The 24,895-nt window shown below is 35.2% G+C and overlaps 1 protein-coding gene across 50 annotated transcripts in view; it reads left to right on the top strand.

Annotated features, from left to right (window-relative positions):
* RBM26 (RNA binding motif protein 26) overlaps positions 1-24,895 on the top strand; it is a 99,233-nt gene that overhangs the window by 33,193 nt on the left and 41,145 nt on the right. For 6 of the 50 annotated variants that reach the window (XR_008620657.2, XR_008620656.2, XM_034936834.3 and 3 more), the window contains exons 3-14: positions 543-679; positions 5,937-6,025; positions 6,706-6,923; positions 8,872-9,132; positions 10,981-11,220; positions 11,628-11,798; positions 12,120-12,275; positions 18,211-18,322; positions 19,464-19,623; positions 22,508-22,672; positions 23,323-23,454; positions 24,662-24,733. Coding sequence is in view for 48 of the 50 variants with exons in the window: in XM_034936834.3 (XP_034792725.1) it covers positions 543-679; positions 5,937-6,025; positions 6,706-6,923; positions 8,872-9,132; positions 10,981-11,220; positions 11,628-11,798; positions 12,120-12,275; positions 18,211-18,322; positions 19,464-19,623; positions 22,508-22,672; positions 23,323-23,454; positions 24,662-24,733 (1,913 nt within the window). In the remaining 2 variants the exon portion in view is untranslated. The remainder of the gene's footprint in view (positions 1-542; positions 680-5,936; positions 6,026-6,705; positions 6,924-8,871; positions 9,133-10,980; positions 11,221-11,627; positions 11,799-12,119; positions 12,276-18,210; positions 18,323-19,463; positions 19,624-22,507; positions 22,673-23,322; positions 23,455-24,661; positions 24,734-24,895) is intronic. The other 44 variants (XM_055096881.2, XM_055096879.2, XM_057299598.2 and 41 more) reach the window with 15 other exon arrangements.

The raw sequence follows: 24,895 nt of genomic DNA, 5'->3' as shown, positions 1-24,895 counted from the left end.
CTGTCTTGAAAATAGCATGAATCAGTATTGCCTCAGGACTTGTGCCATGGCACACTGGTTGGGAAGCTGTTGATATTAGTATATTTTCTTTCTTTTTACTTTTTTTTTTTGAGATGGAGTCTTGCTCTGTCACCCAGGCTGGAGTGCAATGGCGTGATCTTGAGTGGAGTGGTGTGATCTTGAGTGCAGTGGTGCGATCTCTGCTCACTGCAGTCTCTGCCTCCTGGGTTCAAGTGATTCTCCTGCCTCAGCCTCCCTAGTATCTGGAATTACAGGCACCTGCCATCATGCCTGGCTAATTTTTGTGGAGACAGGGCTGGCCAGGCTGGTTTTGAACTCCTGACCTCAGGTGATCCACCTGCCTTGGCCTCCCAAAGTGCTGGGATTACAGACGTAAGCCACCACGCCCCGCCAGTGCTAGTATATTTTCTAGTTTATAAAAGTCAAGGTATGTTTCATCACATTAGAGATAAGAGATGTGGAAGCGGGGAATTAATCTTAACAAATGTGTTTTAATCTGTGGTGTTTGGTTTTATTTTTAGAGACACAGATATTTGTGGAAAAACTTTTTGATGCTGTGAATACAAAGAGTTACCTACCTCCTCCAGAGCAGCCATCATCAGGAAGCCTGAAGGTAGAATTTTTTCCACACCAAGAAAAAGATATAAAGAAGGAAGAGGTAACGATTTGTGTTAATACCTTACAGGTTATTTAAACACATAAGAGGAATAACCAAACTGAGTTTTTATCTTCTATATCTTTGTGTTGGAGTCCTCAGGACCACTCCCAGTTCAAATGATTTTTCTAGGAGGACTCATAGGACTCTGCATATAATTATGCTTATGGCCCTGGCTTATTTCAGCAAAAGGATATAAAGCAAAGTCAGCAAATGGAAAAGGTGTATGAGGCCAAGTCCAGTGGAAAACAAGCACAAGCTTACAAAGTCCTCAGAGTTGCACAGGATGTGCTTAATTCCCCTAGCAGTGAACTGTAACAACACATGGGAATTAGGCAAGCTCCTTAGAAACTCTGCCCTGCGTTCTTATTTGGAACTGGTCACATAGGCACCGCCTACCTAGTATGTACCAAAATTCCAGACTCCTGGGAGGAAGGCAGATGTTCAGTGTAGACCATATTGTTTCATAACTAATTCAGGCATAGTGAACCATTCCTTATCAGGGGGTAATGGGAACCCTCGAGAAATCAAAGTGCCCAGGAGCCAGCCTTACAAGCATGCTGGTTTTCTAAGGTTAGTATTGTCAGGCCTGCTTTTACTCTGCACAATATCTTACAGACATAGAGTCTTAATATCTGTTCTATGAAAATAATTAGGTTGACAATTGGTCTGTTTGCTTTTGTCATACATGTATTTAGTAGGGGACTGTTTTTAAGGTAGTAAAACACAAGGACCTTCACAAGACAGTGGAAATGACTTCATACTTCAAGAGGTCCCAAAATTTTTGTGTGTATTTTACAACCTTCTCTCTTCACCCTTAGTTACTAGTCATATAATAATTTATATCTTTTCAATTTGATGTTAAAAGATTATAATTTGGCCAGGGTGAGCGTGGTGGCTCATGCCTGTAATCCCAGCACTCTGGGAGGCTGAGGCGGGAGGCTCACTTGAGCCCAGGAGTTTGAGACCAGTCTGGGTTATATAGTGAGACCTCATCTCTATGAAAAAAATTTTAAAATTAGCCAGGTGTGATGGGGTGGTGCATGCTTGTAGTCCCAACTACTTGAGGGGCTGAGGTGGGAGAACTGCTTGAGCCCCAGAGCCTGAGGGTGCAGATCGAAGCATTCCACTGCAGCCTAGGCAACTGAGCAAGACCCTGTCTGGAAAAAAAAAACAAACAAACTATAATTTTAGTGAAAATAATTGTTGGCAGTCAAGCCATTATGTTTCTGCATTTAGCCCTAGCTTTAGGTCACACATATCTTGGTTAAAATTTTGGTTCTACAAATCACTGGTTTGTGACCTTGAAAACATTACTTTTCTGAGCCTCATTTTACTCAGCTGCAAAATGGAAATATTAAAGGTTCTTGTGAGGAATAAGTAAAATAATGTATATAAAGCACCAATCAAGTGCTTTGTATACATTATTTTACTTTTCACACGTGGCACATGGTAGGTTCTCAGTAAATGGTAGCTGCTGTCATTTTTGAGATTGTAAGAGATGTTGCTGTTGTGACCTTTTTTTCTCCTTTTATGCTTTTTCCAGATTATATATAAATAATACATTTTATTATGCGATAAAATATATATTATAATATGTAATCTCAAATATATTTATATCTCTATCTGAATATATTTACACACATGTATATTTATATATTTTCATATACACATACCCACATGTAACATCCCAATCAGTTTTATCTGCCTGGGAAGACCAGAAATGTAATTTATAACTGAACCTATTTCATACCTAACAGTATAAGGGTTCTGTTAGGAAGAAAGGGACGGTGGATATTGTGTTGGCAATTGCTTATGCAACATAGAGATATGCAATGGTTTATTCAAGTTTTGCCTACTGGTGGAACTTTGGTTTGGTTTCAGATTTTTGCTGTGAAAAATTATACTTTGGCTGGGCACTGTGGCTCTCGCCTGTAATTCCAGCACTTTGGGAGGCTGAGGCGGGTGGATCACCTTAGGTCAGGAGTTCAAGACCAGCTTGGCCAATATGGTGAAACCCCGTCGCTACTAAAAACAAAAATTAGCCAGGCGTGGTGGCAGGTGCCTGTAATCCCAGTTACTCGAGAAGCTGAGACAGGAGAATCGCTTGAACCTGGGAGGCAGAGGTTGTAGTGAGCTGAGACCATGCCATTGCACTCCAGCCTGTGTGACAAGAGCTAAACTCTGTCTCAAAAAATATATATATATAATATATATAAATATGAATAATATATATTATTTATTATTTTAAAATATAAATATATATTTATATATTTATATAAATAGATATTTATATAATACATAAATATTTATATAAATATATAAATATATAAAAATATAAATAATATATAGTATATAAAAATATGTATAAAATATATATTATATATATTATATGTATGCTTTAATTCTCAGAAAATCGTGAGTAAATCACAGTCCCTTGGCTTGAGTAGTCTTCCCCTAAATCGAGTTAGTAGCAAAGCCTTAGTCTTATTATCTATTGATGTAATAATACTTCCTGTTTTTTCAACCAATTGTGGGAGATACTTATCCCTGATCTTTCAGAATTGTTGAAATGCCAGATGGCAATCTACGTTTAAAATGCTGTGGCTATACTAAAAGTTTGCAGATGGGCATGTACTGTGGAATATGGTGATCTGTTAGATTACTTGCAAAAGTGCATTGAGGAAATAGAAGGGAAAGAGTGCATCAGAAGGGTCGTATTAGTACCCGGTTTTTTGTCTGGTCTGGGAGGAGAGCTGGAATAGGTGGAAAGAGTACGAAAGTACTTGAATTTAAAAAGGCAAACTATTGAAAGAATGCTTTAAAGATTATTTCTCCTAGTTTGGTCTATTAATAGGATTTCCACTTGATTTCTCATCTAAAGTGGCACACTTTTTTTTGTTTGTTTTTTGAGACGGAGTCTTAGTCTATTGTCCAGGCTGGAGTGTCGTGGCCCCATAGTGGCTCACTGCAACCTCTGCCTCCTGGGTTCAAGCAATTCTCCTCTCTCAGCCTCCCAAGTATCCCTCCTGTAATCCCCTTCTGGGATTACAGGCGCGTGCCACCATGCCCAGCTAATTTTTGTATTTTTAGTAGAGATGATATTTCAGCGTGTTGGCCAGGCTGGTCTTAAACTGCTGACCTCAAGTGATCCACCCACCTCTGCCTTTAAAAGTGCTGGGATTACAGGTGTGAGCCACTGTGCCCAGCATAAAGTGGTAGATTTTGACAGTCAGAAGCCCTTATCAAAAGGATGCTGGAACAGCTGGCATAAACTGGGACATGTGTACCCTGTGCGTAGACTACCTGCATGAGAATATCTTATGGTTCTCAGTAACACAAAATCTTGAGCCCTATCTTATTTATAGAAGCCACTTGCACGATATTTCCTGAATTTGTTCAACCTCTAAGTCCCTTTTTTGTAATTACCTAGAAAAACAGTGATTCCTGTCGTTCCTGTTGTTGAGGACCATTATTCTCAACAATATAGTCTGGAGAAAGTAGCACTGAGAATATTTTCCAAGGTTGCTTTCTAGTAGCTATGTGAATGGAGGCACCTTGTAGGCAACAGAAATATATAGCTGTCATGCTGCTATGAGAAACTGGAGAACTATTTCACCTTATATATTGTTTTCCCAGATATATATATATAAAATATTATATATTATTATATATAGTAATATATAATATATAAATATATAGACTATATAAATATATAGTAATATATAATATATAAATATACTATATAAATATATAGTAATATATAAATATATATAGTAATATATAATATATAAATAAGTATATTTATACATATATAATATATAATATATATTTATATATATTTTATATAATATATAATATATATTTATATATTATATAATATATATTATTTATATATAATATATATTTTATATTTATATATATTTTATTTATATATAATATATATTTTATATTTATATATATTTATTTATATTTTTATATATTTATATATAAATATATAAATACATTAGAACTCACCAAGTCATAAATACATACACACATAAACATATACATATTTATATATATTTATATATTTTTATATATTTTATATATTTATATAAAAATTTATATAAATATATAAATAATACATAAAATATATAATATATAAGATATATCTTATATATTATATAAAATATGTAGTATATAAGATATATATTATATAAAATATGTAATATATAAGATATATATTATGTATTATATAAAATATTTATTATAAATATATTTATATTTATATTTTATATAATATATAATATATTTATATAAAATGTTTATTACAAACAATATTATATAATTATAATATATAATATATATTATATATAATATATTATATATTTATTATAATATATAATATATATTATTATATATATTATATATTATATATTTATTATAATATAAATATATAATTACAATATGATACATAAATATATAATATATAAATATATATTTATATATATAAATATGTATATGTTTGTGTGTGTGTATGTATTTATGACTTGGTGAGTTCTAATGTATTCTCCTATATTCCTTGATGTGTTTGGTACCACACCAAGTCCACGAAACCAAAACACGAATATATGTTAGACTTTTGAAAGAGGAATAAAATTGGATTTCCATTAATTATGTTAAATGAGCATACTTGCTTAAAATGTTTTCTCACCAATGTAATCATTTCATTATAGTTAAATGATTATACTTAGTAGAGAAATTTACTTTGTTTGGATAATTTTAGAAGATGACAATTTTGCTTCTACATTATATAAACTAATTTTAATGTTAATTAAATTTTATTTAATGTTAATTAAATGTTAATGTTAATAAAGTCATTAAAGCAGTAATGTGTCTAAGGCTTTTTGTTTGTTTGTTTGTTTTGAGGCAGAGCCTCACTCTGTCGCCCAGGCTGGAGTGTGCACTGGCGCGATCTCAGCTCACTGCAACCTCTGCCTGCCAGGTTCAAGCGATTCTCTTTCCTCAGCCTCCAGAGTAGCTGGGATTACAGGCCCCTGCCACTGTGCCCAGCTAATCTTTGTATTTTTAGTAGAGACGGGGTTTCACCATGTTGGCCAGGCTGGTCTTGAACTTCCGACTTCGTGAACCACCCGCCTCAGCCTCCCAAAGTGCTGGGATTACAGGCATGAACCACTGTGCCCAGCCCTATCTAAGGCTGTTTAACAGTGGAATAACTACTAAACTTGTACACTTTTTTTTTTTTTTTTTAAATCAGATCACTAAGGAGGAAGAGCGAGAGAAGAAGTTTTCTAGAAGGCTAAATCACAGTCCTCCCCAGTCAAGCTCCCGATACAGGGAAAATAGGTGAGCAGTTCATTGAACCATAGTCAGTGTTTCGATGTAAGTTATCTTTTATACGAATGTTTATACTTGGGTTATCTTTTACACAGAGGCAAGTAATATCTACTCTTTTATTGGTCTAGGAAAATATAACTAGGTCCGTTTCTACCATGACAATCTAGGTCAGATTTGTAGATCTTGGGAGTGAGTTTAGAACAGTGCTTGACATATATTAGCTGCTTATCTTTTTATTCCTAACTTCAGATTCCAGTAGAATCTTAATGTGTGGGTGTTTTTTTTTGCCTGCTGTTTCCATTTAGTGTGATTAAATTGTTTTTCTCATTCAGGCTTCAAAAGCACTTAGAATACAATGCATGTGATACATGTCTGTAAGTGTGAGATTATATGTACGGGATAGTATGTTCTATATGTACTCTAAGTCTTATATACAGATGCCTTTATCTACAGATGCCTAATTGTATAGTTGCCAATGTGTAATAAGACTAAGGGTTAAGGCTTTAAAAAGATTGTTTTTCATTTAAAAGGGATTTAAAGTACTGAATATTAAGCTCAGTTTTTTCAGTTGTCTGATGGTAGGATAGAAAGTTAAGTTACAAGAATTAAATGTAACTTTTGCATTTAATTAGCTTTTTCCTGTGTCACTTAAAAAATATTTGTATTAAAGTGATCACATATTTCTTTAGAAGCCGTGATGAGAGGAAAAAAGATGATCGTTCGCGCAAAAGAGATTATGATCGAAACCCTCCTCGAAGAGATTCATACAGAGACCGGTACAATAGAAGACGAGGGCGGAGTCGCAGTTATAGCAGGAGTCGAAGTCGAAGTTGGAGTAAAGAGAGGCTTCGTGAGAGGGACAGAGATAGAAGCAGGACTAGAAGCAGAAGCAGAACACGAAGCAGGGGTAAATAATATATTTTGATTATCTTTTTATGAAAAACTCCATGTTTAAATGTTTTTAAAAATTGCTTAACATTTTGTCAGTGTTGTCTTCATTTTTTTCTATTATGATGTATTCTGTGGTCCAAGAGAATGCTTTTTAAAAATTCCTTTAAAAGTTTTATTCCTTGCAAATTAAAATCACAGTTACCACTACACATTCAACAGGATAGCCACGATGATACAGACTGATTCTATTCCATGTTGGTGAGAATGTAGATAAGCTGGAACTCTTTGGAAAACATTTTGGCAGTATGTAAAAATATTAAAACTACACTTAGCATATGGGTCCGCTATTCTACTTCTTACTGTTTACCTGGAAGAAATGAAAGTGTATGTCCACACAGGTGTTTGTTCACAAAGGTTCACAGCAGACTTATTTGTAAGAGCCAGATCTAGAAACAGCCTAAATGTCCATCAAGAGGTGAATGTATAAACATGTTGTATATCCATACCATAACATGGATAAAAAGAAAAGAACTATTGATACATGCAACAAAATGGATGAATCTCAGTATAATTATGCTGAGTGAAAGAAGCAGGACAATACATATGTATGTTAAAAAAATTTTTTTTCTTAATCTTTGTTTTTGTGACAGAGTATTGCTCTGTCGCCCAGGCTGGAGTGCAGTGGCGCTGTTTCAGCTCATTGCAACCTCCACCTCCTGAGTTCAAGCGATGATCATGCCTCAGCCTCCCAAGTAGCTGGGATTACAGGCGAGTGCCACCATGCTCGGCTGATTTTTTTATTTTTGGTAGAGTCACGTTGGGGGTTTCACCAGGTTGGCCAGACTGGTCTCGAATTCCTGACCTCAGGTGATCCACCCGCCTCAGCCTCCCAAAGTGCTGGGATTATAGGCCTGAGCCACTGTGCCCAGACTAGTTTTTAAAAATGCAAACTAATCTGTGATGACAGAGAGCAAAGCCAGTCGTTGCCTGAAATGGAGTAAAGGAGAGATGATAGATTACAGATTACAAAGGGGCATGAGGATTCTTTTGGAAGTGATGAATATGTACATCATTTAGTTGTGGTATTGGTTTCAGAGGTGTTATATCTTGATTAAAACTTATACAGTTTAAATATATTCAGTTTATTATGTATCAGTTATACTTCAAAACTATTTTTAAAAGTTTAAAAAGTTTTATTTCAGATATATATTTTTGCAAGAGCGTGTCATTCCCAACATGTATAATTTTCTTCTAGTACATGTTATTGAAAGTAAGATGTTGTAGTAAAACACCTAAAACACTTTTCAGTAAAACACCTTTTCTCAAACTTTTTTTGCTACTCTTAATACTATTTATGGCCTTTGTATAAGCCCTGTATTCTGTTACTCTTTTCTTAGAAATTTTCCCCTGCTGTGATCTAGGTATACTAGGCTTCATGGAATGTTACTTCACTTAACTAATCTCTATAATTTCTTTTCTGTTTCCTGAGGACCATATGTATAGTCTAGTTAATTTCTTTGTGCATGTTTAATATGAACTCCTTCTGGCTCATCCGTTCTTAATAAGCAGCCATTGTAGTAACTTTAAATGGATGACTACAAAATGTTCATCACAGGAAAAATAACCATACTTTATTGCATGTTTTGTTTTGTGGTCTGTAATTATGCATACTAAGATTGTGATGAAGAAAATATAAAATTCCTTTTTTCTATAAACAAAACTCTAAGGAAAAACATTAAATACGGCAGCATTACCTGGTTTTGTAGTTTGGGTTATATTAAAAAGAAATCGCTTACCTTTTAACATTGTATATTAATTGAATATTTTTTAAAAGAAAATGATTATTATGCAAAATTTAAAACTTTTTTTTCTATGTTTATAAAAATATCACTATTTCTTAGATCTGGGATTTGTTTTTTTTTTAATACAGTGTAGTTTTATATGTCATTTATCTTTTGTTGCAGAAAGGGATCTGGTAAAACCTAAATATGACCTGGATAGAACAGATCCATTAGAAAATAATTATACTCCAGTCTCTTCGGTACCTAGTATTTCATCTGGCCACTACCCTGTACCTACTTTGAGCAGCACTATTACAGTAATTGCTCCTACTCATCATGGAAACAACACTACCGAAAGTTGGTCTGAATTTCATGAAGACCAAGTGGACCATAACTCTTATGTAAGACCACCCATGCCAAAGAAACGGTGTAGAGACTATGATGGTAAGTCTTTCAGCTGTTTCATAAAGTATTTAATTAATATTTCCAGCTGCCTAAATTCTGTGTTTATGTTGTACATAGTTATTCAAAGACTTACCTCTGAAAAGTGGGAAATTAGCCTTAGTCACTTTTTGAATTCCTCAATATGATTGAAACATTTATTAGTTGCCACTAATTTGATTATCAATTTAAAGGTAGTATTTATTTGCAAGTAAGTCTTAATAAATTGTGGGAGTTTACCAAATGAGTAAATATCTACTGAGTTTTTATCAGGGAATCTGCTACTGAAACATTATTGACAAAACTCATTTCTTTAGAATGAGTGATTATTGGACCGTAAATAGAAATGTACCTAGAAATGTAAATGTCACCTTTGTAAGAATTTTATTAAAGAATTAAAGACTTTTGGCTGGGCGCAGCGGCTCACGCCTGTAATCCCAGCACTTTAGGAGGTTGAGGTGGGTGGATCATGAGGTCAGGAGATCTAGACCATCCTGGCTAACATGGTGTGCAACCCCGTCTCTACTAAAAATACAACAAATTAGCTGGGCGTGGTGGCTGGCGCCTGTAGTCCCAGCTACTCAGAAGGCTGAGGCAGGAGAAGGTGTGAACCCGGGAGGTGGAGCTTGCAGTAAGCCAAGATCGCACCACTGCACTCCAGCCCGGGTGACAGAGCGAGACTCCGTCTCAAAAAAAAAAAAAAAAAAAAAAAAGGAATTGAAGACTTTTAAGGATTTACCGTAAAAGATTTATAAGTAGTATTAAAGCCATCATTGCAATTTTTTTTAGTTTTAAGAGATTTAAATGAAGGACATTTCTAAAGACAAAAATATGACAAAAATTATATTTAAGTCTCATCTCGTTAGGTTATTTTCATTTGTGTGTTTTTTTTGTTTTTTTAGTATGTATACGTTAGTTTAACATTGCTCTGAAGTAATGCCTGAGCCTGGGAAATTTATAAAGAAAAGAGGTTTCTTTGGCTCATGGTTCTGCAGACTGTACAAAAAGTGTAGTGCCAGCATCTGCATCTGGTGAAGGCCTCAGGAAGTTTACAATCATGGTAGAAGGCGAAGGGAGAGCAACTAAGAGGGAGCAAGAGTGGGGTTGGTGGTGGGGGAGGTGCCATGCTCTTTTAACCAGCTCCTGTGAACTAATAGAGGGCGAACTCACTTGTTACCTTGGGAGGGCACCAAGCTATTCATGAAGGATCTACCCCCATGAACCTAACACCTCCTACCAGGCCCCACCTCCAACATCGTTTGTCACATTTCTCTCTTTTGCCTCTTCTTTTTTTTTTTTTTTTTTTTTTTTTTTTTTGAGATGGAGTCTCCCCCTGTCCCCCAGGCTGGAGTGCAATGACACAGTCTCGGCTCAGTGCAACCACTGCCTCCCGGGTTCTGGCGATTCTCCTGCCTCAGCCTCCCTAATAGCTGGGCTTATGGGCGCCGGCCACCACGTCCAGCTAATCTTTGTATTTTTAGTAGAGATGGGGTTTCACCATGTTGGTCAGGCTGGTCTCGAACTCCTGACCTCGGGTGATCCACCTGCCTCAGCCTCCCAAAGTGCTGGGTTTACAGGCATGAGCCACCACGTCCAGCCAGATTGTCACATTTCAACATGAGATTTGGAGAGGATAAACATCCTAACTATATCAGTATGTTAAATATACTATCACTTTACAAGTATTTATATTACTGGAGAAGATCAGGTAGCTCTTGGGAAATGGTTAGTTATACTTTTGTCCAATATTAAAAATATTCATATTTTTAAATATTTTACTTTTGCTAACTTAGAGAAAATATATATTTCCAGTGCTTTTGACATTTGTTTCTAACTATTCCTTCCTCATAGAAAAGGGTTTTTGTATGAGAGGAGACATGTGTCCTTTTGATCATGGAAGTGATCCAGTAGTTGTAGAAGATGTGAATCTTCCTGGTATGCTGCCTTTCCCAGCACAGCCTCCTGTTGTTGAAGGACCACCTCCTCCTGGACTCCCCCCACCTCCACCAATTCTTACACCCCCACCTGTGAATCTCAGGCCCCCAGTGCCACCGCCAGGTCCATTGCCACCCAGTCTCCCACCTGTTACAGGTAAGTAAATCTGTTTGTTTCCCTGTATTTATCTAGCCATTCTTAGTCTATTTTTAAAACTTAATAGATTCTTAAATTAAAAGTACCTAAAGGAATCCCAAAAATGCCTGATAGAAATTAATAGCAGTATACTTCCATTTGGAATACACCTCCACTTTGTAGCCTGTGCCAAGCCAGTTACTATGGTTTGGAGTGACCCTGTGAATTAAGTATATCACTGGTAAAACCCAGCTGCCTGCAGGCCTTCATAGCTTAAGGCAAACCTGCTTTGGAATGTATTAAAAGGATATTTTACCCTGGATATCTAATTCAATTGTAAGGGCTTGGTGTTTGTAGATATTATAGTTTGATAAATGAGAAGATTATGTTCGGATGTGCAATAACTTGTTTTATTTGTTTGCTTTCAGATGATATTTCTTATTCTTTGGTTTTGACAGGACCACCACCTCCACTTCCTCCATTGCAGCCATCTGGCATGGATGCTCCTCCAAACTCTGCAACCAGTTCTGTTCCTACTGTAGTAACAACTGGCATTCATCACCAGCCTCCTCCTGCTCCACCCTCTCTTTTTACTGCAGGTGCAGTTTTGGCCCTTTTTATATTCGTAGTGTAACACAGTTTTAGATGAAGAATTTTAAAATGTCTAGAGAGAATTGCTCTGTGAGGACTACTTTTCTCACTAAAATTATGTAGCCGTGGTGAATGAACATTAAATAAGCCCTCAGTTATGAATGTTTTCAAAAAAACATTTTCTTTTTAATAACTTTTTAAAATAAAGTTATTTTCTTTTTGATACATATAGAGCATGTTATATGTTAATATGTTATATTGTTTACTTTTTCTCTTATCAATATTAAAAAATTACCAAGTGGAGTTTTATAATTGTTTTTTAATTACAGTTTTTGTATTACCAGATACATATGACACAGATGGCTACAATCCTGAAGCCCCAAGCATAACAAACACTTCCAGACCTATGTATAGACACAGAGTGCATGCACAAAGGCCCAACTTGATAGGACTAACATCAGGTGATATGGATTTGCCACCCAGAGGTACTATAATTAATCTTTCCTTCCTGTCATTTTCATAATATAAACAGTGGGAAAACATCTATAAAGAACAGTTGGTCTTGCCTTTATTGGGGTTGGATAAGGAATGGTGATTTATTTTATTTCATTTTATTTTTGGAGACAGAGTCTCACTCTGTGGCCTAGGCTGGAGTGCAGTAGCGTGATCTCAGCTCACTCTAACCTTTGCCTCCCCTTTAAGTGATTTTCCTGCCTCAGCCTCCTGAGTAACTGGGATCACAAGTGCATGCCACCATGCCCAGCTAGTTTTTGTATTTTTAGTAGAGATGGGATTTCACCGTATTGGCCAGGCTGGTCTTGAACTTCTCTGACCTCAAGTGATCCGCCCGCCTTGGCTTCCCAAAGTGCTGGGATTATAGGCTTGAGCCACCGTGACTGACCGGGATGGCGATTTTGTTTGTTCCCTGTATCCTTCGTTCCCCCGTTGGAGAAAATATATTGTGCAATTCTGTATTTGTGGTAGAGGTGACACTTTATAATAAAGTGTAATACAATTGTTACACTGTCCAAGAGGGAAACGAATTTCCTTAAAGAAGCACGTTTTCTTGGGTAGCCTTTTTTTTTTTAGTAATTTGTATCATTTGTAATCTTGAGAGTAACGCTTTAATTCCTAAAGATAAGTTTATTCCTAGTTTGAAAAATCAAATAGTGCTTGGTATTTATTTTTGCTGACTTTTCACCTGTTAAAATTTGATATTAGTTTGCGTATATTTTTAAGCAAAGGATATCATGTGTTAAGAAATGACTCTTAAAATTTTCTTAGAGGAGACAGACTTCTGGATAAAATTTCTAAAAGGTACAATTTGGGTTGACATAGTCACAAGCTAGGGCAGCAAAGTGCCCTACATCTAGAGTGCCCTACATCTAGAGTGCCCTACATCTAGAGTGCTACACTAGAGATGTAAATGTAAACTAATAAGATTCAGAGGGAGAAAGTTCACATTAATTTGGAAAATACAGTATTTGCTACAGATCACATTTGATACAGGGAAATGAAGGATTGTCAGACATAATGGAAAATATTTCCTGGGCTAACAAAAAATATATCTTTTTCCCTAACCACCTCAATTAAGTTTTAAATCCCATTTTCTGTCCAGTCTTTTCTTGTCTTACCTAGTCAGAATTAAAAAATCATGCTTCGTCAGTTGTGAATAAAAGTCTTAGTAAGTAACAGTGCCTAATGGAGTTTGGTAAATGTGTGATTACTTACATACACTTTGTGTTTTTTCTTTTATTCATTGGAAGCTAGCTATCAGATTCTGAGCATCTTCCTTGAATGTTTAAAGGACTTTTTGTAATGAAGGTGTAAGGAATGTTTTAGTTCAGATTTATATCCTCTTTTAGATCATAGGACAACATTTAATGTGGATACCCATTCCTCTTAAATTCTCTTTGAGGAATTTCAATAGCTATTATTAACAACAATAGAAAAAAAGATTTTTTTTAACAGCTTGTATGTGAGGGATATATGGATTCCTTGTAATTGAAAAGTGGCCACTTAAGATTTTAACTGTCGTGTGATGTTTACCTATATCCTGAACCTGTCTCCCACCTGGCTAGTTCACAGAAACCCTCTTTTCTTCTTTGGATAACTATTTAGCATGTAGTTTGTTTTCCTCATACCAATATTCCTTGCTTTTACTGGGAACCTTGTAGTGGGAATTTCCACTTCAATTAACCTTTTACTGGGGATTCCCACTAAAGTCATTTCTTTCTACCTTGCTGCTTTGGAGCTGTAAATACATGCTACTACAGGTCAATATTTATTAGATCCATTCACATGCCAGGGCAATTTCTGGTTGTGATCAAGAGAAGCAAGGGGATCAAACCCCTTGCATTTAAATGTTACCATGTACAAGTTGGATGTGTGGTAATTTCAGCTCTTAATGCATATTGTTACAGAAAGTGATCCTGTTGAGAGAGAAATGTCTGTCATACCTACTTAGAAATTTGAATGCTTTTTCTCATAGAATCATTATTGTACATAGTGATTATTTTAGTACTCTTCTTTAGATACATCATGTACCATTTTTGTTAGCTAGTTTAGGATTGATTTTTCCATTAATAACAGTGATTTTATGTACCAAACAACTGATTTAGCAACCCATCTAAATTGAGGATTGCCTTTAGTCCTTCTGTTTTCTTATCTCTTTTTAGTCCTCTCCCTCCTCCCACCATGTGTTCTCATCTGTTCCCAGTTTGGATTTTAAATTTACTGTCCTGGATTGTGACAGATACATAAAAAGCTTATTTATTGTTAATTATATAATTATTACACATTCCTAATAGCCTATAGATGGCCTTAATTTAAATTTGTCATAGACTTATTATTATGTGATAGTTAAACTTTTATGCTTACTGCTTTAAATTTTGAGGGCAATTATTCAGCAAAAGGAAAGAAATTTGGGCCCTTTGATGCATTGAAATTACTAATGTAAAAGTTACCTAGAGGCCCTGACAGTTATTTTTTGCAGAGTTCTAAGGAGGTGGAAAACTTGATGGATGATGTCATGATTGGATATAGGGAGGAGGAAGGGTTAAGTAGTTTTCCATTTGTAGTCAACAAAACCAGTGCTGACAATTTTAGACAGAAAAACAATTCATTAAAATGATTATTGGGGAAAAATACATTACATAAAACTATTTAATATTAGATCACTTGCTGAGTATATACCAAGAGGAACTTGCTTCTGTGTTTTTAATACCCTTCTTTTAAATATATACCAATGAAAGGGATTCTGAATTAGAGAATACAGATGAGATGGAGCAAACCCATTTCAATTACTGGAGGCAAAACACATTATTCCCTCTCTTAGTGAACCTTCAGGTACGGAACATATTAAAGTAAAAAACAAAAGATGTTGGATAGGTCACAGATTCTCCAAAAGGGCTGGTGAACCAGACTTGGGAGACAGGAATAAGACCAAAAATCCTTTTGCAGAACCGGTCCTTGGAAGGTACCACTGGACAGAGAAACATCACACGTGCTAGATACAGGATGTTTCCTAGAGATGTAGGATAAGTCAGAGTTAGACAGAGGAAGAGAATAGATACAGCCTATGTACCCTGTGATACTTTTGACTTGGGGCAAAGTCCCAAAATTGAAGGAATTTTGTGACTGTAAGAGAAGAAGTAAGAGAAGAAGTAAGTAATGTAGAGGGAGGTAAGAGGCTAATTAAAAGCATTTACAGAATTTTAGAATAGAGGTGATAGTAGCTGGGCTAGGGTAATAATAGAAATGAAAAAAATAAGTTTAGTGGAAAGAATTGACAAAACTTGTAACTTATTGAATTTGGAGGCTTAGAATAGGGGTAATAAGTGGATGAAATTAGACACCCGTTTCCTGCCCTGGATAATTGGGCAGATGATAATATCATTCATTGAGAAGAACAGCTTTGACAGAAAGATAAATTTAGTTTTGAAAGTGTTTAACTTCTTGTCCCCCTGGGGCATTTGAGTAGAAATGTCCAGTGGGAAATAGGATATGGAAGTCTGAGGCCCATGAGAGACAGTTGACTAGAATATACAGATTTTGGAATCATGCATATGTAGAACTTTGGTCCTTAATCTTTTCTTCTGTCCCATTAGTACCAGTGGGAGGTAAAGGGAGATAGAAGGAGCCATACCAAAATCTGTAGGTCTGACTTACATAATTTTAAAAACCTTTCTCGTGTGTTTCTAAAATCTTCCTCTCCCCATCCCCACTGAGAATCACTGAAAAAGATGAATGAAGCCATGGCAGTAGATAAGAAAGTTATTTTAGGAAGGCTATGTAAAGTGAGATGAGAAAACCCAAGTATAACTACTTGACAAATGTCAGCATCAAAGTAAATGGACAGAGAAAGGAGAACTTTATAGAAAACTTAGAAATGAAGCCCAAAAGCTGCAGACAAAAGCAAGGAGTGGGGATTCCTAAAAACCTAGGGAATATAATACCTAAGATGGAAAAGAAGATGATCAACAGCCGCAAATTCTCCTGAGAGGTCCAGAAAGAGGGCTGGGGTGTATTCATAGGCTTAAGCAACAGGTGAGGACATGAGTGATTTTAGCACGAGCAAGTAAAGTGAAGTAATGGGAGCAACTGCCAGTTTTCAGAGGATTAGTGAGTGGGTGTTAAGGAAGCAAAGTTAGTAAGTGTGGACATTGATTAGGAAAGGGCTGTGGGAGTATGGAGAGAGATGTTGTTGCTAAAGGGAAAACTGGTTTTACGAGAGTTTCTTTTTTTTAAAATGGAGTAATTAGAGCTGTAATGTTTGAATGTTGATGGGAGGTATCAGTGTCCTGGGAAAGGTTGAAAATGGAGGAAAGCAGCAGGGGTCTAGAGCGTTGATTTGAGTCTCTGTATGTATGGCATATGTGGGTAGTCATATATCAAATATGACTTGACTGGGATGATTGGGAAAATGGTAGTTTCATTAATAGAAATGTTTAAGAAAAATAAAAGATAGACTTAATATGAAAATAATTTGAATGTTCTGCATAGTGAGTTTTGAGATACCTGTAGGATTTCCAGAGAGAACAAAGAAGTTGAAAATTTAGAATTGAGTATATGCTCTCCTCCTGCAGGAGACCATAGCTGTGGCCATGAGAGATATTGTGCTGAAACAGATCTTCAGTTCTTTTGGTTAGTTAGGTGTTTAGAAATATGTAAAAATAGGATTTTAGACAAATCAATTTTGCCATCTATAAAAAAGGAGTTTTTAAGTTACATTTTTCTATGTGGATTAAGGTTTGCATGTTTTAAACTTTGGAGTCATTTGGGAATAACAGGTTAAATGTACTATGCTCATTACATGCCATGTAAGTAAATATAAAATGTTGAAAGTAACAGACTTTTACAGCTCTTTTACACTGTATTTTAGACTTGAATCTTTTCCTTTTTAAAGCAAGTACGCTTTCATTACATTCATATTTTATGAGTCTATTCCATATTTAAAAGCAGCTCACTTCAATCATAACTCTAACCTTTCACTTCTCAAAGATTATTGGATTAGTGTCAAGTTTTGAATCTTTTAGATTGTGCATTTGATTTCAAAACTATGAACTTAAAGCCTCAAAGTGATTATTTTCTCATTTGTGCATTGATACATATATATATTTGTGGTGAGGGTGATGGTAGATGGGAACAGTGACTTGGGTTTTATCTACAAAGAAGTGACCTACAGAATCACATTTTAATTTGGCATGTGAGAATTGATTCTTTTTCATAGTTAATTGTGAAATGAATATGTTGAAATAAGTTTGAAAAAACCCTTAGATTACTGTATTTGAATGTACAGTAATTCCCCTTTGTCTGTGGGTGATATGTTCCAAGACTCCTCGTGTGTAAAACCACAGAGTACCAAACCCTACATATACTATGCTTTTTCCTATACAGTCACACCTGTGATAAAGTTTCACTTATAAATTAGACACAGTAAGAGCTAAACAACAATGTCTAATAATAAAATGAAATAATTATAACAATATACTATAATAAAAGTTATGTGAATGGTCCCTGTCTTTCTCTGTCAAATATCTTTTTGTATTTACCCTTCTTGGGATGATAGGAGATGATAAAATGCCTACATGATGAGATCAAGTGTTGGAGCAGGATGGTGTGAGATTTTATCACACTACTCAGAACTGCAGGCAGTTTAAAACTTAGGAATTGTTTACTATTTCTGTAGTTTTCCATAATTTTGGACTGTGGTTGACTAGAGATAACTGAAATCGTAAAAATGAAACTGGATAAGGGGGAGCTACTATACATTTATTTCTATTTCTTCTAAAAAAAAAATATATATATATATATATTTAGACAAAAGCCAGAAATTTTCCTGTATGAGGAAGGTATCTATGATAAATAGAAAATATTAACCTATGCTTATTTTTTTCATTTTCTTTTGTTTTAAAACAGAAAAGCCTCCCAATAAAAGCAGTATGAGGATAGTAGTGGACTCAGAATCAAGGAAAAGAACCATTGGTTCTGGAGAGCCTGGAGTTCCTACAAAGAAGACTTGGTTTGATAAGTAAGGTGGCCAGGAAAATTGAGGAGTATAATTGTGCATTGATTTTCAGGATCATTTCTGTATTATTATGACAATATGGTTTGGTTTCTTCCAAAAATGTTACTCTGTTCTGTAAGCAATCCCCAAGTGTGAGTTTTCTAAAAATTGGTAAGTTAGTTGTCTGATGTTAGAAAAGCATTTTCTTACAGAAATGGTGTGGTAGTTCAGGGCATAATTTTTTCCTCTTATCATTTACCCTCCTCCAAAAAACCCACTCTTTAACTTAGACCTGTTGAATACTAGCTATATACAGGATAGTCATGAGCCTCTCATCATTAGAGGAAGGGGGTATAGGTCAGACCTGTCAAGAGACTTTCATATGTAGGCAGTTCCTGCTAGGTAGGAGCTAGAAAGGGCTTTTGTGGGAGTTGGAGAGGCTGTCTAGGCATTGAATGGTCAAGGAAGAGCTTCAGAGAAAGGGGTAAGGAATCAGAATGTTAAGATATGTGTGAGGTGATTCATTTATAAATAAATGTGTGAAGAGAGACTAGGATCACTTTTAGAGGTTTAACATCTACTTAATAATGGATAGTTTCTAGTTCTTTGTGATTAATTCTGTGATTTAATGCAGAGTAACCTCTCTAGGCCACAGTTTTGTCCTTTCTTCAAGTGTCAAAATGTATTCTTTATAGTTCCAACAATTCTTTTTTTCTTTTTTTAAATAAAGCGGGAAAGAGGTTGAGACTGTCATCAAAGAAAATAAAATTTAAAATCAAATTTAAAACTTAAAGTTTTAAGATAGGATATTTTTTAGTAAGCTGACTTTTACAGAATCAGAATAAAGGTTATATATGCAAATTGACTAAAAGAGGATACTGAGACTTTTCCTGATAGGAATGTTAAGTAGAGGTGGATCAGAAGTGGAAAGTAACAAATGATATGGCAGAACCCTTCTCAGTTGGCTTCCATGAAAGATGCTAACAGTGCTCATTTGGAAACTTCATTGTTGGAAGAAAATTTAAATTTCCTTTATCAACCAGTAATTTCAGTTTGGGGGAAAATTGAACTTAATTGGATATCTATTTTGTTAAACTTTATTCCCTTGTATTTGGTCAGGGTCAGGGTTTATAAATGTATTGACTAACTTGAATTTTGTTTACAGACCAAATTTTAATAGAACAAACAGCCCAGGCTTTCAGAAGAAGGTTCAATTTGGAAATGAAAATACCAAGCTTGAACTTAGAAAAGTTCCTCCAGAATTAAATAATATCAGCAAACTTAATGAACATTTTAGTCGATTTGGAACCTTGGTTAACTTACAGGTAACAGCCATGAAATGGTTTTGTTATCTCTTCCTTCTGTTTAGGGAACTTAATGTAATAAGAAAACTACCTTTATAAATAAATATTATAAGGCTGGGCATGGTGGTTCACGCCTGTAATCCCAGCACTTTGGGAGGCCAAGGCGGGCGGATCACCTGAGGTCAGGAATTCGAGACTAGCCTGGCCAACCTGGTGAAACCCCATCTCTACTAAAAATACAAAAATTAGCTGGGTGTGGTGGCAGGCACCTGTAATCCCAGCTACTCGGGAGGTTGAGGCAGGAGAATTGCTTGAATCTGGGAGGCTAAGGTTGCAGCGAGCCGAGATTGCGCCACTGCACTCCAGCCTGGGTGATAAGAGCAAAACTCCGTCTCAAAAAAAAAAAAAAAAATTGTTATTCTGAATTGGGAAAATTGGACATGAAATGGAACTCTACCTTTTAGGAAAAAATACAATTTTTAGTGTTTCAATTGATCATATTATCATAAACTTTTTACCTAATAAAGGTTGTCATAAAACTACAGCAAAGTTAATCACACTGGTAAAATCCAATCTTACAATAGTTTTCAGTTCCTCAGTTTCTCAAAATCATTTCAGCAGAAATTTTAGTCAGATTTTTGTCACTCCTATGGTGGGATGCACTTAATAGAGACTTTTGGGGCCCAGATACCTTGTAATCTGTAATTAGTTTAAACATTTACTTTTTCTTTACCACTTTTGAATATTCTTCAAGGTAAGTAACAGTAACAGTAATTTGTATTTGACTGCACCTATAATTAGACCTTGGCTTGGGTATATGTAACTTGGGTGTTTTTTTAGTATTGAGTTTATATTATGTGATACGGTGAAAGTGTTGAAATAGTATGTTGAATTTTTCCCCCATTTTGTATGGTGTTCTTTTTGCAATTAAAATAATTATGTTTTATAATTTAATAAAAACAAATTTTAGAGGATACAATTCATCCTAACAACTTAGGATGTTTTGGAAAGTTTTGTTTTCTTGCCATTGAAAAGTACTATAAAAGTAATAGAGCGGGAAAAAGATTCATGTTTGATTCAGGTAGGGCAACAGAGATATATACATAGAATTTAAAGGAAATGGTTCCCTTTCAACTGTCTATTCCATTCCCCTGCCCATCTATAATTACATTATTGTTAACAGTTTATCATGTGTTATTTTAGATTGTTACACAATTCTGTGTCTATTTATCTGTACACAAACTTAAAACTATTTATGAGCCCATAGTATACACATTACCCTGTGGTTATTTACTTAATCTTGAATATCTTTGAGTTGTCTTTTTATGGCAATTTCATTTGATCTACCACTATATCTAGTCATAAAAAGGTTTTCAAAATATTCTTCACACAATTAACTACACTGGTAATATTTAAAATTTTTTTTAAAGCTGAGGGGCAAAACATATCTCACTATTGCTTCTATTTGCATTTACTCAATTACAAGTGAGGTTGAAATCTTCTGTTGATTGGTTCTTTTGCCATGTCTGTGTACTACCTGCATTATTGTTCTTAAAACATGTTTTTCAAAATCAATTTTCAAAACTCTTTAGCTTCATGCTAATTAAACATAGTGATGAAATTGATGTTTATAAAGTCTTAAAAAATGTATAATTATTAAAATGTTACCAAAATTATCTTTATAGTTATAATTAATGTTTATTGAATACTTCTGACTGTGTACAATCTCTGTTCTATGTGAATTATTTAATTCTTAACACTGAAGAGTGGGTATGGTTATTCTCATTTGTAGAAAAAGAAAACAAGGCCCAGAAAGGTTAAGTAACTTGATCATGTTCATGTGAGAGTAGCTGCCAAAGTTTGAGCCAGGCAGTTTGATTCCAACTACTTTTTTGTTTTGTTTTTTGGTTTTTGTTTTTTTGAGACAGAGTCTCACTCTTGTCACTGAGGCTAGAGTGAGGTGGCATGATTACGGTTCCTTGTAGCCTCGACCTCCTGGGCTTAGGTGATTCTCCTGCCTCAGCGTCCCGAGTAGCTGGGACCACAGTTGTGTGCCACCACACCCGGCTAATATTTTTTCAATTATTATTTGTACCAGTGGGGTCTTAATATGTTGTCCAGGCTGGCCTTGAACTCCTGGGCTGAAGCAGTCCTCCTGCCTTGGTCTCCCAGAGTGCTGGGATTACTGACATGAGCCACCATGCCTGGCCCAGGCCACTGTTAATCTCTTTTCTGTATTGCTGCACACCACCAGTGGTTTATATACCACACTTTGGAAAACTCTATTATTGAAAGAATAGGAATTTGAAGTGAAAAGTCTTGGATTTATTACTTATTAGCTGTAAGTGTCTATAGAATCACATTCCTTGAAGTCTCGGTTTTCTCATATATCAAATGTGATTGATGCTGTTGTTACATGGTCTCTTTTTTTTGTTCTTAAATTTTCTTGTGCTTTTGGAAATGTGAGAATTACAAATTTGGGCAATCGTTCAGATGGATTTTTCTGTAATTTTTTGTTAGAGATAACCCCTTGCAAAGTAATTTACTGCCTTCTTCAGATTCTGTGAATCTTTGCCATGTCATTTATTGACAATAGGGATTGTTTCTCATAGTTGCTATTAAAATTGGGAATAAAAAGAGAAACACTTTGAATGCCTATATGTAACATTTATGCAGTCGACTTTCTCTGCTATTATATAGAGGAACTCTTTTTATGCTGTGAACAATCCTTGGTTACTATTTCTTCTGGAGTAAAAGTAGACTGTGGTCTACTAATCCAGATACCAGCAAGTATAAATACAGAATCTTACTTGGAAGGACCAGTATTTCACTTACTGGGGAATTTTACTCTATGAAGCAACAGATTCCTTTGGAAATTCACTGTTCTTAATATTTTAAATCTTAGGTTGCTTATAATGGTGATCCTGAAGGTGCCCTAATCCAATTTGCAACATACGAAGAAGCAAAGAAAGCAATATCAAGTACGGAAGCAGTATTAAACAATCGCTTTATTAAGGTTTATTGGCACAGAGAAGGAAGCACCCAACAGTTACAAACTACTTCTCCAAAGGTAAGAGAGAAATTTGTGTAAAAGTACGTGCATTTCTTAGAAAGCTCTTAGCATAGTGTTTACGAGTAGAGGCATTGGAATCAAGTAGGCCTGAGTTCACACCCTGGTTCTGCATTTAGCTTCTGTTACCTGTAAAGACTTGAAAAATTTACTCAACCTTTCTAACCTGTTCTCTCATAATTGTGATGTTAATTGCTAGTTGAAAGAACAGCATGGTGTATGTGAGACATATGGAATAGTCCGTGGCAGATAGGAGTACTCAGCTATGTATATTCCAGAAATTTAGACTGTAGGTTCATCTTAGAAATTCTCTCTTCTTTCCCCTCTCCCCTTTCTCCCTCCTTTTTGTCCCAACCCCCATCAGTGTGTAATGTTAAGAGTGTTTATAGAGGTATATTACAACAGTATGGGTTTTGATTGTTAGAAGATAGTGAAAGTTGGACTTTAATTTATTCCAGTAAATAAGTTATTTTATGCAAAGAAAACATCTTTGTATATGTGTGGATGAAATTAGAAGGCAGTTAGGTTTTGACTATAAGCTGCATTTTAAAAACTTTCTCTGCATGGGCAATGTAGTAACAAAATAACACAGGTCACTTTCCATCCTTTTGAATGAATCAACTTGTTTAACATTTTTTCCTTGTTCTGAGGTAATGCAGCCTTTAGTCCAGCAGCCCATTTTGCCTGTTGTGAAGCAGTCAGTCAAAGAGCGGCTGGGTCCAGTACCTTCAAGTACTATTGAACCTGCAGAAGCCCAGAGTGCCTCTTCAGACCTTCCTCAGGTAAAGCAAAGGTCTTACGATTGTGCCCGTAATAGGTTCTCAGTAATTTAGTTTCCCTTGGTGATTTGAATTATAGTTAATTGTATATATTTTACATAGAAATATGATAGTCTTTACATATTTGAACCCCACCTATAAGGTTTTTTTTTTTTTTAATTTTTACCATTACCATAACATTTTCTCAGTCTCTACTTTTCCTATAGTATTTAAATCTTAAATTCCTCTCTCCAGTTAATATTTATGAGAAAGATTTCTCTCTCACTTTGTGGAGGAGATACATGTCAGCAAAACTGCCCGAAGAGTGAAGTTGAATATATTAAATCTTATTTTTCCATCATCTTTTTACTTAATTAGAATTCTGTTCCAGAGATAATTGTGTAGTAGACTGAACTAAACTAAAAGCTTATGGTAAGGGAAGGCTTAAACCATCAAGTTAAGCATGCTTGATATTATACTGTTTTAAGTACTTAGACCGCTCTCTCATAACTTTGCATCACTTATTCCTGACTCTGGGATTCTTTTCTCCATATATCATTTCCTTCCCACTTCCTTCAACACTTGAGTGGCAGTTTCTTGTTTCTACATTCTCAGTCTCTGAAACTTAGCTTTCCTTTGTCTCCTGATGTTTCAGCATTTGCTGTGTAAAATAGAGTTAGGATGTAGTATCCTACTTAGCTAGTGGATGCCACCTTATTAAAGTAGTCTTCCTAGATAATTCCTGAAGAGTAAGATGCTGAATTTCTGCAAGGACATGCAGAATGTCTATTGGTAAATTATTAGTTAATTTAAAAAATTCCCAGTCCTAACATCCCAAATTATCACCAAATACAGTATATTTGGATATAAAATAAACATACTTTAGAAGAAGTTGGCACTATTTTTAAGCTCAGTAAGTGGGCATATATTTTAATTTTTAAAATTTGAGATTTTCTCCTAATTTATTCTGTGTCAGTGGCAGGGACTTTAGCAACCACGTGGCTCAGACCTCTTAGTTTACATCATTTTTCATGATTGAATAATATTGCATACTGTTTATTTTTGTTTTCCTACATATTTTCTTTCTGTCTCTTTTAAGAAGGACCAAGTTTTTGTGGTTAGTATTGGTATACTCATAGACTCTGTATAAGTAGAATCAGAATGTTCAAGATCCCAACAGACTTTTATATGTTTGGGGAAACACTGAATATGTCCATTTTAATTTTTTTAGAATGTAACTAAGTTATCTGTGAAGGACAGGTTGGGTTTTGTATCAAAGCCATCTGTTTCAGCAACTGAAAAGGTAAGAAGAATAGCATGATGTGTTTGTCTTGGCTTCATAAATGTTTTCAGGTGGCATCTTAATTTTTAATTTTTTTTCATAGTTCTAAACTCTTGCTTCTTAATAGTATCTGTATCTTTTCCTACCTTTTGGTTTCCATTTGCTGAAAAAGAAAAATATTTT

This window comes from Pan paniscus, chromosome 14 (genome assembly GCF_029289425.2).
Source record: "Pan paniscus chromosome 14, NHGRI_mPanPan1-v2.0_pri, whole genome shotgun sequence".
Classification (NCBI taxonomy): domain Eukaryota; kingdom Metazoa; phylum Chordata; class Mammalia; order Primates; family Hominidae; genus Pan; species Pan paniscus.
The sequence above is the reverse complement of the archived record's forward strand: the minus strand, read 5'-3'. Positions and strand labels throughout refer to the sequence as shown.